Source organism: Bombina bombina, chromosome 7 (assembly GCF_027579735.1).
Source record: "Bombina bombina isolate aBomBom1 chromosome 7, aBomBom1.pri, whole genome shotgun sequence".
NCBI lineage: Eukaryota > Metazoa > Chordata > Amphibia > Anura > Bombinatoridae > Bombina > Bombina bombina.
The window spans coordinates 172,605,284-172,625,979 of record NC_069505.1 but is presented as its reverse complement, the minus strand read 5'-3'; the positions used below and the strand labels follow the sequence as shown (position 1 = coordinate 172,625,979).

The 20,696-nt window shown below is 40.8% G+C and overlaps 1 protein-coding gene across 1 annotated transcript in view; it reads right to left on the bottom strand.

The window, feature by feature from the left end:
• Positions 1-20,696, bottom strand: part of DEPDC7 (DEP domain containing 7) — a 67,728-nt gene that overhangs the window by 12,566 nt on the left and 34,466 nt on the right. Inside the window, exons 7-8 of the mRNA XM_053720409.1 lie at positions 14,502-14,627; positions 14,141-14,219 (exon numbers count right to left, since the gene is read on the bottom strand). Of these exons, the coding sequence (XP_053576384.1) occupies positions 14,141-14,219; positions 14,502-14,627 (205 nt within the window). The remainder of the gene's footprint in view (positions 1-14,140; positions 14,220-14,501; positions 14,628-20,696) is intronic.

Below are 20,696 nucleotides of genomic sequence, written 5' to 3'. Positions count from 1 at the left end.
GAGAAACCATATGATACCGTGGTGACTGTAGTTAAAGAAAATAAATTATCAGACCTGATTAAAAAACCAGGGCGGGCCGTGGACCGGACACACCGTTGGAGAAAGTAATTTATCAGGTAAACATAAATTCTGTTTTCTCCAACATAGGTGTGTCCGGTCCACGGCGTCATCCTTACTTGTGGGAACCAATACCAAAGCTTTAGGACACGGATGATGGGAGGGAGCAAATCAGGTCACCTAGATGGAAGGCACCACGGCTTGCAAAACCTCTCTCCCAAAAATAGCCTCAGAAGAAGCAAAAGTATCAAACTTGTAAAATTTGGTAAAAGTGTGCAGTGAAGACCAAGTCGCTGCCCTACATATCTGATCAACAGAAGCCTCGTTCTTGAAGGCCCATGTGGAAGCCACAGCCCTAGTGGAATGAGCTGTGATTCTTTCGGGAGGCTGCCGTCCGGCAGTCTCGTAAGCCAATCTGATGATGCTTTTAATCCAAAAAGAGAGAGAGGTAGAAGTTGCTTTTTGACCTCTCCTTTTACCGGAACAAACAACAAACAAGGAAGATGTTTGTCTAAAATCCTTTGTAGCGTCTAAATAGAATTTTAGAGCGCGAACAACATCCAAATTGTGCAACAAACGTTCCTTCTTTGAAACTGGTTTCGGACACAGAGAAGGTACGATAATCTCCTGGTTAATGTTTTTGTTAGAAACAACTTTTGGAAGAAAACCAGGTTTAGTACGTAAAACCACCTTATCTGCATGGAACACCAGATAAGGAGGAGAACACTGCAGAGCAGATAATTCTGAAACTCTTCTAGCAGAAGAAATTGCAACCAAAAACAAAACTTTCCAAGATAATAACTTAATATCAACGGAATGTAAGGGTTCAAACGGAACCCCCTGAAGAACTGAAAGAACTAAGTTGAGACTCCAAGGAGGAGTCAAAGGTTTGTAAACAGGCTTGATTCTAACCAGAGCCTGAACAAAGGCTTGAACATCTGGCACAGCTGCCAGCTTTTTGTGAAGTAACACAGACAAGGCAGAAATCTGTCCCTTCAGGGAATTTGCAGATAATCCTTTTTCCAATCCTTCTTGAAGGAAGGATAGAATCTTAACCTTGTCCCAAGGGAATCCATTAGATTCACACCAACAGATATATTTTTTCCAAATTTTGTGGTAAATCTTTCTAGTTACAGGCTTTCTGGCCTGAACAAGAGTATCGATAACAGAATCTGAGAACCCTCGCTTCGATAAGATCAAGCGTTCAATCTCCAAGCAGTCAGCTGGAGTGAGACCAGATTCAGATGTTCGAACGGACCTTGAACAAGAAGGTCTCGTCTCAAAGGTAGCTTCCATGGTGGAGCCGATGACATATTCACCAGATCTGCATACCAAGTCCTGCGTGGCCACGCAGGAGCTATCAAGATCACCGACGCCCTCTCCTGATTGATCCTGGCTACCAGCCTGGGGATGAGAGGAAACGGCGGGAACACATAAGCTAGTTTGAAGGTCCAAGGTGCTACTAGTGCATCCACTAGAGCCGCCTTGGGATCCCTGGATCTGGACCCGTAGCAAGGAACTTTGAAGTTCTGACGAGAGGCCATCAGATCCATGTCTGGAATGCCCCACAGCTGAGTGATTTGGGCAAAGATTTCCGGATGGAGTTCCCACTCCCCCGGATGCAATGTCTGACGACTCAGAAAATCCGCTTCCCAATTTTCCACTCCTGGGATGTGGATTGCAGACAGGTGGCAGGAGTGAGACTCCGCCCATTGAATGATTTTGGTCACTTCTTCCATCGCCAGGGAACTCCTTGTTCCCCCCTGATGGTTGATGTACGCAACAGTTGTCATGTTGTCTGATTGAAACCGTATGAACCTGGCCCTCGCTAGCTGAGGCCAAGTCTTGAGAGCATTGAATATCGCTCTCAGTTCCAGAATATTTATCGGTAGAAGAGATTCTTCCCGAGACCAAAGACCCTGAGCTTTCAGGGATCCCCAGACCGCGCCCCAGCCCATCAGACTGGCGTCGGTCGTGAAAATGACCCACTCTGGTCTGCGGAAGGTCATCCCTTGTGACAGGTTGTCCAGGGACAGCCACCAACGGAGTGAGTCTCTGGTCCTCTGATTTACTTGTATCCTCGGAGACAAGTCTGTATAGTCCCCATTCCACTGACTGAGCATGCACAGTTGTAATGGTCTTAGATGAATGCGCGCAAAAGGAACTATGTCCATTGCCGCTACCATCAAACCTATCACTTCCATGCACTGCGCTATGGAAGGAAGAGGAACGGAATGAAGTATCCGACAAGAGTCTAGAAGTCTTGTTTTTCTGGCCTCTGTCAGAAAAATCCTCATTTCTAAGGAGTCTATTATTGTTCCCAAGAAGGGAACCCTTGTTGACGGAGATAGAGAACTCTTTTCCACGTTCACTTTCCATCCGTGAGATCTGAGAAAGGCCAGGACGATGTCCGTGTGAGCCTTTGCTTGAGGAAGGGACGACGCTTGAATCAGAATGTCGTCCAAGTAAGGTACTACAGCAATGCCCCTTGGTCTTAGCACAGCTAGAAGGGACCCTAGTACCTTTGTGAAAATCCTTGGAGCAGTGGCTAATCCGAAAGGAAGCGCCACGAACTGGTAATGCTTGTCCAGGAATGCGAACCTTAGGAACCGATGATGTTCCTTGTGGATAGGAATATGTAGATACGCATCCTTTAAATCCACCGTGGTCATGAATTGACCTTCCTGGATGGAAGGAAGAATTGTTCGAATGGTTTCCATCTTGAACGATGGAACCTTGAGAAACTTGTTTAAGATCTTGAGATCCAAGATTGGTCTGAACGTTCCCTCTTTTTTGGGAACTATGAACAGATTGGAGTAGAACCCCATCCCTTGTTCTCCTAATGGAACAGGATGAATCACTCCCATTGTTAACAGGTCTTCTACACAATGTAAGAATGCCTGTCTTTTTATGTGGTCTGAAGACAACTGAGACCTGTGGAACCTCCCCCTTGGGGGAAGCCCCTTGAATTCCAGAAGATAACCTTGGGAGACTATTTCTAGTGTCCAAGGATCCAGAACATCTCTTGCCCAAGCCTGAGCGAAGAGAGAGAGTCTGCCCCCCACCAGATCCGGTCCCGGATCGGGGGCCAACATTTCATGCTGTCTTGGTAGCAGTGGCAGGTTTCTTGGCCTGCTTTCCCTTGTTCCAGCCTTGCATTGGTCTCCAAGCTTGCTTGGCTTGAGAAGTATTACCCTCTTGCTTAGAGGACGTAGCACTTTGGGCTGGTCCGTTTCTACGAAAGGGACGAAAATTAGGTTTGTTTTTGGCCTTGAAAGGCCGATCCTGAGGAAGGGCATGGCCCTTACCCCCAGTGATAGAGATAATCTCTTTCAAGTCAGGGCCAAACAGCGTTTTCCCCTTGAAAGGAATGTTAAGTAGCTTGTTCTTGGAAGACGCATCAGCTGACCAAGATTTCAACCAAAGCGCTCTGCGCGCCACAATAGCAAACCCAGAATTCTTAGCCGCTAACCTAGCCAATTGCAAAGTGGCGTCTAGGGTGAAAGAATTAGCCAATTTGAGAGCATTGATTCTGTCCATAATCTCCTCATAAGGAGGAGAATCACTATCGACCGCCTTTACCAGCTCATCGAACCAGAAACATGCGGCTGTAGCGACAGGGACAATGCATGAAATTGGTTGTAGAAGGTAACCCTGCTGAACAAACATCTTTTTAAGTAAACCTAATTTTTTATCCATAGGATCTTTGAAAGCACAACTATCTTCTATGGGTATAGTGGTGCGTTTGTTTAAAGTGGAAACCGCTCCCTCGACCTTGGGGACTGTCTGCCATAAGTCCTTTCTGGGGTCGACCATAGGAAACAATTTTTTAAATATGGGGGGAGGGACGAAAGGAATACCGGGCCTTTCCCATTCTTTATTTACAATGTCCGCCACCCGCTTGGGTATAGGAAAAGCTTCTGGGAGCCCCGGGACCTCTAGGAACTTGTCCATTTTACATAGCTTCTCTGGGATGACCAAATTGTCACAATCATCCAGAGTGGATAATACCTCCTTAAGCAGAGCGCGGAGATGTTCCAACTTAAATTTAAACGTAATCACATCAGGTTCAGCTTGTTGAGAAATGTTCCCTGAATCTGTAATTTCTCCCTCAGACAAAACCTCCCTGGCCCCCTCAGACTGGTTTAGGGGCCCTTCAGAACCATTATTATCAGCGTCGTCATGCTCTTCAGTATCTAAAACAGAGCAGTCGCGCTTACGCTGATAAGTGTGCATTTTGGCTAAAATGTTTTTGACAGAATTATCCATTACAGCCGTTAATTGTTGCATAGTAAGGAGTATTGGCGCGCTAGATGTACTAGGGGCCTCCTGAGTGGGCAAGACTCGTGTAGACGAAGGAGGGAATGATGCAGTACCATGCTTACTCCCCTCACTTGAGGAATCATCTTGGGCATCATTGTCATTGTCACATAAATCACATTTATTTAAATGAGAAGGAACTCTGGCTTCCCCACAATCAGAACACAGTCTATCTGGTAGTTCAGACATGTTAAACAGGCATAAACTTGATAACAAAGTACAAAAAACGTTTTAAAATAAAACCGTTACTGTCACTTTAAATTTTAAACTGAACACACTTTATTACTGCAATTGCGAAAAAATATGAAGGAATTGTTCAAAATTCACCAAAATTTCACCACAGTGTCTTAAAGCCTTAAAAGTATTGCACACCAAATTTGGAAGCTTTAACCCTTAAAATAACGGAACCGGAGCCGTTTTTAACTTTAACCCCTTTACCGTCCCTGGTATCTGCTTTGCTGAGACCCAACCAAGCCCAAAGGGGAATACGATACCAAATGACGCCTTCAGAAAGTCTTTTCTATGTATCAGAGCTCCTCACACATGCGACTGCATGTCATGCCTCTCAAAAACAAGTGCGCAACACCGGCGCGAAAATGAGGCTCTGCCTATGATTTGGGAAAGCCCCTAAAGAATAAGGTGTCTAAAATAGTGCCTGCCGATAAAATCTTATCAAAATACCCAGATTAAATGATTCCTCAAGGCTAAATATGTGTTAATAATGAATCGATTTAGCCCAGAAAAAGTCTACAGTCTTAATAAGCCCTTGTGAAGCCCTTATTTACTATCTTAATAAACATGGCTTACCGGATCCCATAGGGAAAATGACAGCTTCCAGCATTACATCGTCTTGTTAGAATGTGTCATACCTCAAGCAGCAAGAGACTGCTCACTGTTCCCCCAACTGAAGTTAATTCCTCTCAACAGTCCTGTGTGGAACAGCCATGGATTTTAGTAACGGTTGCTAAAATCATTTTCCTCATACAAACAGAAATCTTCATCTCTTTTCTGTTTCTGAGTAAATAGTACATACCAGCACTATTTTAAAATAACAAACTCTTGATTGAATAATAAAAACTACAGTTAAACACTAAAAAACTCTAAGCCATCTCCGTGGAGATGTTGCCTGTACAACGGCAAAGAGAATGACTGGGGTAGGCGGAGCCTAGGAGGGATCATGTGACCAGCTTTGCTGGGCTCTTTGCCATTTCCTGTTGGGGAAGAGAATATCCCACAAGTAAGGATGACGCCGTGGACCGGACACACCTATGTTGGAGAAAAAGGATATTTATGCCATATCTTATGATAGATCTTTCTAGTGACAGGCTTACGTGTCAGCTGCAGAGAATTTAGATTTGGATGTTGGAAAGGTCCTTGAATGAGAAGGTCCTGTCTCAATGGAAGTTTCCACGGTGGCAGAGAGGACATGTCCACTAGATCCGCATACCAAGTCCTGCGTGGCCACGCAGGCGTGATCAGGATAACTGAAGCGCTCTCCTGTTTGATCCGAGCAATCACGAGTGGAAACACATAAGTTAGGCTGAAAGACCAAGGCACTGCCAAGGCATCTAGCTTTTGTTCTCTCTCAGGAGTGCTGTTCTCTTTCTCCACATTTATGTAAATTACTCTTGGGTCTCCCTAAGAGTAACGGGTAAGCCAGACGTGGAGCCTGTGCACACATGCCCTTAGAGAGATACAACTGCACCTCACTGACGAGGACCACAGAAGGCCGAAACGATCGTCTGGGGTTGTTGCTTCCCTTGTTCAGAGAAGAATTGCCTGGTATTTCGGCGCTGGACTGTCATTGGGCAGGATCAGACTGATATGCTACAGGATATTTTTTCTCTGTGAAGGGGCATAGTGTGCTAAAAGAACGCGCACCCCGAGTTGCAATATAAATGAACAGGCATGGAAGTTATTCTAGCTTTTGTTCCATCTCAGGAGTGCTGTTCTCTTTTTTTTTTTTTCACCAAGGCATCTATCAGTTCGGCCTGGGGATCCCTCGACCTGGATCCGTATCTTGGAAGCTTGGCATTCTGACGAGATGCCATCAGATCCAATTCCGGTCTGCCCCATCGGAGAAACAGTGAGGCAAACACCTCTGGGTGGAGTTCCCACTCCCCTGGATGATAAGTGTCGATTTAGAAAATCTGATTCCCAGTTCTCAACTCCTGGATGTAGATTGCAGACAGATAAGAATGGGCCTCCGTCCATCGAATTATCTTGGATACCTCTATCATTGCTAAGGAACTCCTCGTTCCCCCCTGATGATTGATATAAGCTACAGTCGTGATATTGTCCAACTGGAATCTGATGAATTTGTCCAAAGCCAACTGAGGCCATGCCTGAAGCGCATTGAATATTGCTCTCAATTCCAGAATATTGAATGGAAGTAGAGACTCCACCTGAGTCCATACACCCTGAGCCTTCAGGGAATTCCAGACTGCACCCCAGCAGGCTGGCGTCCGTTGTCACCATCACCCTCAAGGGTCTGCTGAAACACGTCCCCTGGGACAGATGATCCGATGACGACAACCACCAAAGAAGAGAGTCTCTGGTCTCTTGATCCAGATTTATCTGAGGAGATAAATTTGCATAGTCCACATTCCAATGCCTGAGCATGCACAGCTGCAGTGGTCCGAGATGAAAAACGAGCAAACTGAAGGATGTCCCTTGCCGCTACCATTAATCCAATCACTTCCATACACTGAGCCACTGATGGCCGAGGAATGGACTAAAGGGCTCGACAAGTATTTAGAATCTTTGATTTTCTGATCTCCGTCAGAAATATTCTCATGTCTACAGAGTCTCAGAGTTCCCAAGAAGGGAACCCTTGTCCGTGGAACTAGTGAACTCTTTTCTAGGTTTACCTTCCAACCGCGAGTTCTGAGAAAGGACAACACAGTGTCTGTATGAGATTGTCAGATAAGTCGACGCTTGAATCGAAATATCGTCCAGATAAGGCGCCACTGCTATGCCCCACAGTCTTAGAACTGCCAGAAGGGACCCTAGAACCTTTGTGAAGATCCTGGGTGCTGTGGCCAACCCAAAGAGAAGAGCCACAAACTGAAAATGTTTGTCCAGGAAGGCAAACATTAGGAACGGATGATGATCCTTGTGAATAGGGATATGAAAGTATGCATCCTTCAAGTCCACAGTAGTCATATATCGACCCTCATGGATCATTGGTAAAATTGTTCGGATAGTCTCCATCTTGAACAATGGGACTCTGAGAAACTTGTTTAGACACTTGAGATCTAAAATGGGTCTGAAAGTTCCCTTTTTTGGGAACCACAAAAAGATTTGAGTAAAACCCCTTTCCCTGTTCCAGTCTTGGAACGGGACGAATTACTCCCATGGTAGAGAGTTCCTTTACACAGCGTAAGAACGCCTCTCTTTATCTGGTCTACAGACAATCGTGAAAGAAGAAATCTCTCTCTTGGGAGAAAATCCTTGAATTCCAGTTGATATCTGTGGGTCACGATTTCCAATGTCCAGGGGTCCTGAACATCTCTTGCCCGAGCCTGGGCAAAGAAAGAAAGTCTGCCCCCTACTAGATCCGGTCCCGGATCGGGGGCTGCCCCTTCATGCTGTCTTTGTAGCAGCAGCGGGCTTCTTGGGTTGTTTACCTTTGTTCCAAGCCTGGTTGCGTCTCCAGACGGATTTGGACTGAGCAAAATTCCCTTCCTGCTTTGTAGAGGAAGCAGAGGGTACTCCTTTAAAATTTCGAAAGGAACGAAAATTATTTTGTCTACCCCTCATCTTAACAGACTTATCCTGAGGTAGGGCGTGACCTTTACCTTCAGTAATGTCAGAAATTATTTCCTTCAACTCAGGACCGAATAGGGTCTTACCCTTGAAAGGAATAGCTAAAAGCTTAGATTTTGATGACACATCAGCAGACCATGATTTTAACCGTAACGCTCTACGTGCTAAGATGGCAAATCCTTTTTCGCCTCCAATTTAGCAATTTGAAAGGCGGTTCTGTAATAAAAGAATTAGCTAGCTTGAGAGCCTTAATTCTATTCAAAATGTCCTCTAAAGGGGTCTCAACCTTCAGAGACTCTTCTAGAGCATCAAACCAAAAAGCTGCTGCAGTAGTAACTGGAACAATGCAAGCTGTTGGTTGTAAAAGAAAACCCTGATAAATAAGTAATTTCTTTAGAAGACCCTCTAACTTCTTATCCATAGGGTCTTTAAAAGCACAACTGTCTTCAATAGGTATAGTTCTACGCTTAGCCAGGGTAGATATAGCTCCCTCCACCTTAGGGACCGACTGCCAAGAGTCCCGAATGGTGTCTGATATGGGATACATTTTCTTGAAATTAGGAGGAGGAGAGAACTGTATACCCGGTCTATCCCATTCCTTTTTTATAATTTCCGAAATTCTTTTAGGAACTGGAAAAACATCAGTTTAAGTAGGTACCTCCAGATATTTGTCCATTTTACACAATTTTTCGGGAGGAATCACAATAGGGTCACAATCATCCAGAGTCGCTAAAACCTCCCTAAGTAACAAGCTTAAATTTAAAGGACATGACGTCCGAATCTGTCTGAGGTAACATACTTCCAGGGTCTGAAAGTTCTCTACTGCGTTTAACCTGTAACACTGGTAACTTAGATAATACCTCTGTAAGGGTAGTTGATATAACTCCTGCAGAGTAAAAGAATTAGACGCACTTGAAGTACTTGGCGTCGCTTGTGTGGGCGTTAAAGGTTGTGACACTTGGGGAGAATTAGATGTCATATCCTGATTCTCTTCAGATTGAGAATCATCCTTCGGCACACTTTCTTTACCTAAAACATGCTTTTTAGATTGTAAGGCCCATTCAGTACAAGAGGTACACAAAGTAAGAGGGGGTTCCACAATGGCTTCTAAACACAGAGCAATTAGTTTCCTCAATGTCAGACATGTTGAACAGACTAGTACTAGCCACACTAGTCTTAAATCACCTCATATTGATTCAAAACAACTTTTTTTTTTTTTTTTTCACTAAGTTCTGTCAAACTCAAACTGCCTAATGTGATTGAAAACGCTAAAACAATCAAATATAATAATTCAATTGGCTCAACAATTATTGCACCCTATAGGTAAATGATGAATCTACCCTCTAAGAAGCATTTTAATCACAAAATATATTTTAATAGAAAAACAAAACCCTGCACCTCGCCACAGCTCTGCTGTGGCGCCTACCTGCCCCAGGGTACTGCACAAATTACTAGACAATGATTCGGTGAACAGAACTCAACTATAGGCCCCACCGGAGCTAATGCCTGCTGCCTTCTCAGTCAGAGTAAACTGTGTCTGAGCGCGTGAAATAGGCCCCGCCCATCATGGACGTCGTCTGAATAGTTTAACTGCATGGGAAGCGGTTTGGAAAATAAGCCATGTGGTCCTCTGAACTTCTTATAAAAATAAACTGCAGCCCTACTGACTTTTTAAAATAATAAATATATAATGGCAAGCTGCCTCTCCCAGTGTCCAGCCCCATACAGATATAAGCAATATGTATGCAATATAAGGATTTTCAGTAACACCCTCAGTGATACAGGTCTACTGCTTACCCCTTCCCTTACAGGGAAAAATGTCAGCCAATTCTTATATAACAAGTCTCCTCAGAAATAAAAGACTGAACATACCTCAATGCTGCTTGTAGCATGACACCGTTCTCCACACTGAAGATTTCTCTTGCACTACCTTCAGAAGCTCTGTGGGAACCAGAATGGATCTTAGTAGCGTCTGCTAAGATCATCAACCTCAGGGCAGAAATCTTCTTACATATCTCCGAGGAAAATAGTACACACCGGTACCAATTAAAATAAAAACTTCTTGATTGAAGAATCTAAAACTAACACCTCACTTTACCTCTTCCTATTGCTAACACAGGCAAAGAGAATGATTGGGGGTGGAGGGAAGGGAGGAGCTATATATACACAGCTCTACTGTGGTGCTCTTTGCCACTTCCTGTTAGCAGGAGGTTAATATCCCACAAGTAAGGATGAAATCCGTGGACTCCCCGTATCTTGAGCACATTGGCATCAAAACATAAAACCAAGAGACACCTAACAGGACCTCTTGGTCCCTCCTGAGTCACAAGGGATGAGTTAAACAAACAAGTTAAAATTTGTAATAAAAGTTCACATAAAAAAAAAAACCAAAAAAAAAAAAAACCACCTTACTGTCTAAGTTTTAAAATGTAACTTTATATTTTAGAGTTCAGCAAAAAGATACATTAGTACACAAATATAGCAGAACCTATCTACACCTCAGCTTAATCTTGCTGAGGTGCCCATCTGTCTTTCAGAAACCTAGCACATCCCAAACTTTATTTATAAAACGTAACTAGAAATAAAATAAAAATACAAAACTGGCTTCAATTTTATTCATAAAAAGGATCCGGAACACAGCTGTGGCGCTGTCCGGTCCCACATGTGTGATAACGACTGAGCTTGCAACTGAATAAAGACTTTCCTTTCCGAAATAGGAAATTAACTAGATAGTGTGCAGCGCCAAACATAGCTCCGTCCTTCGTGGGCGTGATAACAATCACTCTTTCGGTCGCCACCATGAACGAAATAGAAACAGCAGAGTGCTAAACAAGCTCCGCCCCTCGTGGGCGTTACAACTATCGATCTCCCGGTCACCATTACTATAGTATTTAAAAATAGCCACCGGGAGTAACTGAACCTCTTGTTCAAACCTGAAGAAAAATAGTGCTACTGCTTCATAGATAGCAACTTAGCCCAAAAATGTGAAGCTAACTGATCTGGTCACCAAAAACAAATCACCTCCTACTGTGTCCTTCCTTTACTCAGCCCTAGTGATAAAGCCCCTCTAGTCTCCTCAGCCCCAGTGCCTGCTTACAACTTGCTGTCACAGGGTCCTCTCCCTTTATAAATAGGAGTTATGTCCCCTTTAGAAAATAAAGTGCTTCACTTCCTCTGAGATCCTCTCCCAGACCCAGAATAAAAAGTTAGCACTTACCTTTAAAATCTGCCCAACAGCAGGGCAGCTCACCAGGATTGAGGTCCTCTCCCTCACATAGTCCTGTGGAAAAAAAAAGGATAAAGCCTGAGGAATCTTACTTAAGCTATCAAGAATTAGGGCAGCTTGAATATATGGGAGGCGCAGTGAGAATTATGTCCCGCAAGTTCCCATAGCTCTAAAGCCACCACTGCTCTACAAAAGGAGACCGATATGGACTACGGCTACACCCTAGAACAAAGCAGCACGATCTTGTACTACTTTAAAAATAATAAACTCTTGATTGAAGAATCTTTTCTAACACCTCACTTTACCACTTCCTATCACCAACGTAGGCAAAGAAAATGACTGGGTTGGGAGTGAAGGGAGGTGATTTAACAGTTTTGCTGTGGTGCTCTTTGCCGCCTCCTGCTGAGCAGGAGGTGAATATCCCATTAGTAATTAAGATGATCCGTGGACTCATAATGTCATTAAAAAAATGGATACCTACATAGTTGGACAAATATACATATTCAAGCTGTCTGATATTTATATACCACTTTACTCAAATCTTTTAGAGCCACTATTTATCTAAATAAAACGTTTACTAGAGTATTATATATATATATATATATATATATATATATATATATATATATATATATATATATATATATATATATATATATATATATATATATTTTTTCTTTTCCCAAGGGCTAGTTATAAAGAAAGCCTGTAGAAAGGGGATCGATTGCAGATTGTAAATATTCCTTTTTAATGGCCATAATAGTCAAAACATTACATGCTTTTATGACTAATTGATCCTGCAAAGGGGTTAAACACAGTCAAAGTGCTGCTTGGGTCCTGAGAAGAACCAGACGATCATCCAATCAACAGTGCCGTCGCACAACTCAGATGTATGAAAAGCGCAGCTTATTGGATCAGCACGGGGGGGTGGGGGTAAATACACAGTACAGCACAGTTGATAGTCATAAAAATGACATGCTCATTTGTTTAACTATTATAATCCTTTAAAAGGGTCAAACAAGCAGAAGTGTTTTGTTATATTACACCATTATAAATTATTTTGTTCTCGATAAAAATGTATTGAAAAGCAGGTAGGCAGGCTCAGGTGTGTGCACAAGTGTCTGGAGCACTACATGGGAGCAGTTTTGCAAGAATACTTTTAACAAGCAAGAGCACTACAATAGTGTAGTAGCGGTCACACAAACTGCTACTTTATAGTAATCTATGCTATCTACCTAGGTTTACTCCTCAAAGAAATCAATAAGAATGGAGCTTGCATAGGTCTTTAGCCATGTGGCAGGAGTGTTTGCAACAATGTATAGACAATGCGTCTATGCCACAATTAGCCTACCTAGCTTTACTCTAACAAAGGGTACCAAAAGAACATAAATACAAATTACCACCAACTGAATTGTGAAGGTTTCAATTTTGACATTCCCTGTAAGACTGAGCCTGCAATGTTAAACTTTCTAATTTACTTATATCTGAATCATGAAAGAAAAAAAAACAAAAAACAAAAAAACACACACACACAGCCAACCCCATAGCAAAATAATTTACTCTTAATCCGCAAATTAAGCATAATTAAAATATTAACCCCTAAACCACCAACCCCCCCACATCGCAATACACCTAATTAACCTATTAACTCCTAAACTGCTAACCCCCCACAACGCAAATAATTTAATTACTAGGTACCCTAACCTAGCAACCCCCTTTAAAATAAAAAATCCTAACATTAATTTCAAAATAAACCCAACATTAAAGGGACAGTCAACACCAGAATTACTGTTTAAAAAGATAAATAATCCCTTTATTACCCATTCCCCAGTTTTGCACAACCAACACTTATAGAAATACACTTTTTACCTCCGATTACCTTGTATCTAAGCTTTTACAGACTGCCCCCTTATTTCAGTTAATTTGACAGACTGTTAGGGGGGGACTTAGTGGTTTTTCTACATGCAAATGAGCTGTTTAACTTAGAGCAATGCCCTACAAAAGGCCCTTTTAAGGGCCATTGTTAGTTTAGATTAGGGGGGAGGCTTTTTTTAATTTTCATAGGGGTATTAGATTAGGTTTAATTTTTTTTTTTATTTGATAATGGTTTGTTTTCTGTAATTTTAGACTTTTTTTGTAACTTAAAAAAGGGACAGTCCAGTCCAAAAAAAGATTCAAATAGGGCATGTAATTTTAAACAACTTTCCAATTTACTTGCATCACCAATTTTGCTTTGTTCTCTTGGTATTAGTTAAAAGGAGGTTCATATGCTAATTTCTTAGACCTTGAAGGCCGCCTCTAATCTGAAAGCATTTTGACAGTTTTTCACCACCAGAGGGCATTAGTTCATGTGTTTCATATAGATAGCATTGAGCTCATGCATGTGAAGTGAGCACGGATGACTAAAATGCAAGTCTGTCAAAAGAACTGACATAAGGGGGCAGTCAGCAGAAGCTTAGATACAAGGTAATTACAGCGGTAAAGCACGTATTATAACTGTTGGTTATGCAAAACTGGGGAATCGGTAATAAAGGGATCATCTTTCTTTTTAAAAAAATTCTGGTTCTGACAATCCCTTTAATTTTTATTTCTATAACTTATTTTAAATTGCATTGTTTTTTTATTAAAACCATGTAATATATATTTCAAGTTATGTAATAAAAATAGTAGTAATCTCTTAAAGCCAAAAATGTCTAAAATAAAAAATCCTCTTAAGTAGATATGTGCATATCTATATAAAATTGGCTTGAGATATTTTGGTGTTATTACCTGTGTCTTTGTCAGGATCTCGCCCTTGCTGAATTGCCACCAGCTTTTCACTGACCATCTTATGCAAGGACCCAGGGATCTTTAAGGAGGAGAAAAAAAAAAAAAAAAAAAGTTCATTTTTTTTTAACCCCTTCATGCCAGGAGCAAGTGTTGAATGTTGGAACAAAGTTTGCTAGATTAGAAAATCACTGTGTGTCAGATTTTCCTTTGCCTAAAACCCAGAGGGAGCAGGAATGTTTTAACTTTCAAAGAGAAGTTTACCAGGGTTGAATGCAACTACATCAAGGGCCCCATATAAATTGGGATATTTGGTGAAAAACAAAAAAACAAAAAAAAAGTGAGAATTTTATGGTTTACTTACTTTGAAGACATCTTTATGATGGTCAATAAGAAACAAAATAAATAGATCAGACTTTCCTTTCGATAAACTCTTTATGTTCACAATGGCTCTGCAGAATGTTCTTTTAACGGCCATTCTGTTATCACTCTAACAAAGTAAAAAAAAGACTAAATTAGACAAGAGATTAATCCTCACAGTAGCTAGACCACTAGTAAAAACAAAAAACATAATTTATGTAAGAACTTACCTGATAAATTCATTTCATTCATATTGGCAAGAGTCCATGAGCTAGTGACATATGGGATATACAATCCTACCAGGAGGGGCAAAGTTCCCAAACCTCAAAATGCCTATAAATACACCCCTCACCAAACCCACAACTCAGTTTAACGAATAGCCAAGTAGTGGGGTCATAAAGAAAGTAAAAGCATCAACAAAGAAATTTGGAAATAATTGTGCTTTATAATAAAAAAAAAAAAAAAAAAAAAGTAACCAAGGGTGGGCCTCAGACTCTTGCCAATATGAAAGAAATGAATTTATCAGGTAAGTTCTTACATAAATTAGGTTCTTTCATGTAATTGGCAAGAGTCCATAAGCTAGTGACGTATGGGATAGCAATACCCAAGATGTGAAACTCCACGCAAGACTCACTAGAGAGGGAGGGATAAAAACAGCCATTTTCCACAACCCAAAATATATGTTTATTCTCATAAATGAAAGGAAAAAAACAAAAACAAATCAAAAGCAGAAGAATCAAACTGAAACAGCTGCCTGAAGAACAAATCTGATCAACTGAAGCTTCATTCTTAAAAGCCCACGAAGTGGAGACAGCTCTAGTAGAATGAGCTGTAATTCTCTGAGGCGGGGCTTGACCCGACTCCAAATAGGCTTGATGAATCAAAAGCTTTAACCATGAAATGGCAGATACCTTCTGACCTTTCCTAGAACCAGAAAAGATAACAAATAGACCAGAAGTCTTCCTGAAATCTTTAGTAGCTTCAACATAATATTTTAGAGCTCTCACTACAGCCAAAGAATGTAAAGATCTCTCCAAAGAATTCTTAGGATTAGGACACAAGGAAGGAACAACAATTTCTCTATTAAGGTTGTTAGAATTCCCAACCTTAGGTAAGAATTTAAACGAAGTCCGCAAAACTGACTTATCCTGATGAAAAATCAGAAAAGGAGAATCACAAGAGCGGATAATTCAGAAACTCTTCTAGCAGAAGAGATGGACAAAAGGAACAGCGCTTTCCAAGAAAGTTTAATGTCCAAAGAATGCATAGGCTCAAAATGGAGGGGCCTGTAAAGCCTTCAAAACCAAATTAAGACTCCAAGGAGGAGAGATTGATTTAATGACAGGCTTGATACAAACCAAAGCCTGTACAAAACAATGAATATCAGGAAGTTTAGCAATTTCCCTGTGGAATAAAACAGAAAGAGCAGAGATTTGTCCTTTCAAGGAACTTGCAGACAAACCTTTATCCAAACCATCCTGAAGAAACTGTAAAATTCTAGGAATTCTAGAAGAATGCCAAGAGAATTTATGAGAAGACCACCATGAAATGCAAGTCTTCCAAACTTGATAATAAATCTTTCTAGAAACAAATTTACGAGCCTGCAACATAGTATTAATCACGGAGTCAGAAAAACCTCTATGACTAAGCGTTCAATTTCCATACCTTTAAATTGAATGATTTGAGATCCTGATGGAAAAAAAAAAAAAAAAAAGAGACCTTGAGATAGAAAGTCTGGCCTTAATGGAAGTGGCCAAGGTTGGCAACTGGACATCCGAACAAGATCAGCATACCAAAACCTGTGACGCCAAGCTGGAGCCACCAGCAGCACAAACGATTGCTCCATGATGATTTTGGAGATCACTCTTGGAAGCAGAACTAGAGGCGGGAAAATATAAGCAGGTTGATAACACCAAGTGTCAACGCATCCAATGCTTCCGTCTGAGGATCCCTGGACAGGTACCTGGGAAGTTTCTTGTTTAGATGATATGTCAGATCTATTTCTGGAAGCCCCCACATCTGAACAACTTAAAAAACAAAACAAAAAACAAAACAAAAAAAAACACATCTGGGTGGAGAGACCATTCTCCCGGATGTAAAGTCTGACGACTGAGGTAATCCGCTTCCCAATTGTCTATACCTGGGATATGAACCGCAGAAATTAGACAGGAGCTGGATTCCGCCCAAACAAGTATCTGAGATACTTCTTTCATAGCTTGAAGACTGAGACCCACCCTGATGATTGACATATGCCACAGTTGTGATATTGTCTGTCTGAAAACAAAATGAACGGTTCTCTCCAACAGAGGTCAAAACTGAAGAGCCCTGAGAATCGCCTGGAGTTCCAAAATATTGACTGGTAATCTCGCCTCTTGAAATTTCCAAACCTCTTATGCTGTCAGAGATCCCCCAAACAGCTCCCCAACCTGAAAGACGCGCATCTGTTGTGATCACAATTCAGGTTGGATGAACGAAAGAGGCCCCTAGAATTATACGATGGTGAACTAACCACCAAGTCAGAGAAAGTCAAACATTGGGATTTAAGGATATTAATTGTGATATCCTTGTATAATCCCTGCACCAATGGTTTAGCATACAAAGCTGGAGAGGTCTCATATGAAAACAAGCAAAGGGGATCACGTCTGATGCTGCAGTCATGAGACCTAAAACTTCCATGCACAAGCTACTGAAGGGAATGACAGACTGAAACCAATTTCAAACGTCTGTCTGTTAGAGACAAAAGTCATGGACACTGAATCTGTCTGGAAACCTAAAAAGGTTACCCTTGTCAGAGGAATCAAAGAACTTTTTGGTAAATTGATCCTCCAACCATGTCTTCGAAGAAACACTAGTTGATTCGTGTGAGATTCTGCAACACAAAGACTGAGCAAGTACCAAGATATCGTCCAAATAAGGAAACACCGCAACACCCCGGCTCTGATAACAGAGTAGGACACCGAGAACCTTTGAAAAGATTCTTGGAGCTGTCGCTAGGCCAAAAAGGAAGAGCAACAAATTGGTAATGCTTGTCTAGGAAAAGAGAAGCTCAGGAACTGAGCGATCTGGATGAATCTGAATATGAAGATATGCATCCTGTAAGTCTATTGTAGGCATATAATGCCCTTGCTGAACAAAAAGGCAGAATAGACCTTATAGTCACCATTTTGAAAGTTGGTACTCTTACATATCGATTCAAAAAGTTTAGATCCAAAACTGGTCTGAATGAATTCTCTCTTTGGGACAATGAATAGATTTGAATAAAACCCCAGACAGACCCTGTTCCTGAAACGGAACTGGCATGATTACCCCAGATAACTCCAGGTCTGAAACACTTCAGGAAAGCCTGAGGCTTTACTGGGTTTGCTGGAATGCGTGAGAAAAAGAAAAAAAAAATCTTCACAGGCAGTCTTACTCTGAATCCTATTCTGTACCCGAGAGACAATATTCTGAATCCAATGATTTCGGACCGAATTGATCCAAACATCTTTGAAAAATCTTAATCTGCCCCCTACCAGCTGAGCTGGAATAAGAGCCGCACCTTCATGCGGACTTGGGGGCTGACTTTGATCTCTTAAATTGCTTGGATTTATTCCAATTTGAAGAAGGCTTCCAATTGGAAACAGATTCCTTGGGGGAAGAATTAGGTTTCTGTTCCTTAAGAACAAAAAAGGTTAGAAGCTTTAGATTTACCCTTAGATCTTTATCCTGAGGCAAAAAAAAAAAAAAAAAAACTCTTCCCCCAGTAACAGTTGAAGTTATTGAATCCAACTGTGAACCAAATAAGTTATTACCTTGGAAAGAGATTGCAATCTGGACTTAGAAGTCATATCAGCATTCCAATATTTAGCTATTTTAGCTAGAAGAGCTTTGTAGCTTAAAGACAGATTTAACATCAATTTTGATGATATCAAAAAATGGCATCACAAATTAAATTAGCATGTTGAATCAAGTTAACAATGCTAGACAAATCATGATCCGATACTTGTTGCGCTAAAGTATCCAACCAAAAAGTTGAAGCAGCTGCAACACCAGCCAAAGAAATTGCAGACCTAAGAAGAAGACCTGAAAATAAATAAGCTTTATCAATTTCCTTATATGGCAGTTTTAGGAATGGGAAAAAAAATGCAAACAGCATAGCCCTCTGATAGAGAAAAAAGGCAAGAGGCATATAGGAATGGGGTTTAAGATAATGAAAATATTTGGCGCACAGAGAAAAAATGTTTGCGCTAACATCCGGAAATGACACACTCGCGTCATTGAAGATGCAACATTGTGAAAGGAATGAAAATTACGAATTTGCATCATCGAACTTAACTTAGCACCAAAAATAACGCAATATAGTTTGGCATTTTGCACCCTCACGAGCCTAAGTCTGCCTGCAAATTTAAAATGACAGTCAATTGAAAAAAAAACAAAAAAAAAAACAAAAAAAAAACTAAACCCCAGGTAAGAAATACATTTTTCCTAAAAAATGCATTTCCCAGATATGAAACTCACCGTCTGCAAAAGGAAATATACTGAAACCTGAATCATGGCAAATATAAGTACAATACATATATTTAGAATGTTATATAAATACATAAAAAGTGCCAAACCATAGCTGAGAGTGCCTTAAGTAATGAGAACATACTTACCGAAAGACACCCATCCACATATAGCAGATAACCGTTTCAGTACTGGTTTGGCTATCAGTAGAGGTAATGGAATATGAGAGTATATCGTCAATCTGAAAAGGGAGGTAAGGAGATAATGACCGATAACAGAGAACCTATGAAATAGATAACGCGCAAGTTAAACCATTGCATTCAATAGGTGATACTCCCTTCACATCCCTCTGAAATTCACTGTACTCTGAGAGGAATCGGGCTTCAAAATGCTGAGAAGCGCATATCAACGTAGAAATCTTAGCACAAACTTACTTCACCACCTCCACAGGAGGCAAAGTTTGTGAAACTGAATTGTGGGTGTGGTGAAGGGTGTATTTATAGGCATTGAGGTTTGGGAAACTTTGCCCCTCCTGGTAGGATTGTATATCCCATACGTCACTAGCTCATGGACTCTTCCCCAATTACATGAAAGAAAAGCCTTACTGCAAAACGGTCAGACCATTTATATAGCTCAAAATGGGGTGCCAAAACATATCCTGTGGAGAACTGTACACAACCCCAACACCACTTTGATTATAGGTACACACATTTGAATATACCTAACAAATGGTGTCTATGCTTATACTGGTCCCTTTGAGTTGCCCAGCTAACTCAGTTCGGACTACCAGCCAATCTTCAATAATATTTATTAACAAAAGTATCTAATATGAATATACTAAAAAAAACACAAACACTTGACAAGTACAGTTGTCCACAGTATATACGCTGTGTCAGTTTTTGCGAGTTATTGTACTCTTGATATACGTTTTAAGAAGAAAAAAAAAATAGTAGACGGCAGCAATGTTTGACATGCATGCTACCTAGGTTTGCTAAAAAAAAGACAAAAAGCAAATTTAAATAGACTTAAATTGGAGAGTTAAATAAATGTTCTGTGAAAGAAATTGGGTGGTTTCATGGCCTTTGGAAACTCATTCTTAGCAAAATTGCAAAGATGTACAAGTCTAAAACCATTGGTAGATGCACCCATGAAATTAAATTGTGAGGTGAACTCTCTCCGGTTTAATAGGTTAATCATTCATATTCGATTAACTTCATTAATTTTCCAATAAAGTACAGTTAATAACAATTTAATTGGTTTTATTCAAAGTAATCAACTAAAACAATAAAGCTCCCTCACACTTAAAGTGAATTTCAAGTTTGATGAATCAGTGCCCGTTTTTTAAAAACCCTATTAAAAAAAAAAAAAAAAAAAAAAAAAGGGGCACTTTCATTCAAAGTTTAGAAAGCAGCCGTTTTGTTTATAAAAACTTACCTTTCTCTTCACAGCCAGAGCAGCTTCCCCCACCTGGAGATCCGCTCTTCACACGTCAGCAATGACTAATCCGTCAAGCCGGATTAGTCATTGCTGACGTGTGAAGAGAGGATCTCCAGGCTGTGAAAAGAAGAAAAAGGTAAGTTTATAAACAAAACGGCTACTTTCTAAACTTTGATGAAAGTGCCCCTGTTTTTAATAGTATTTTTAAAATCTGGGCTTTCATTCAACATTTACCTTTACTTTAAAAGAACAGTAAAGGCAAACTTAAACTTTCATG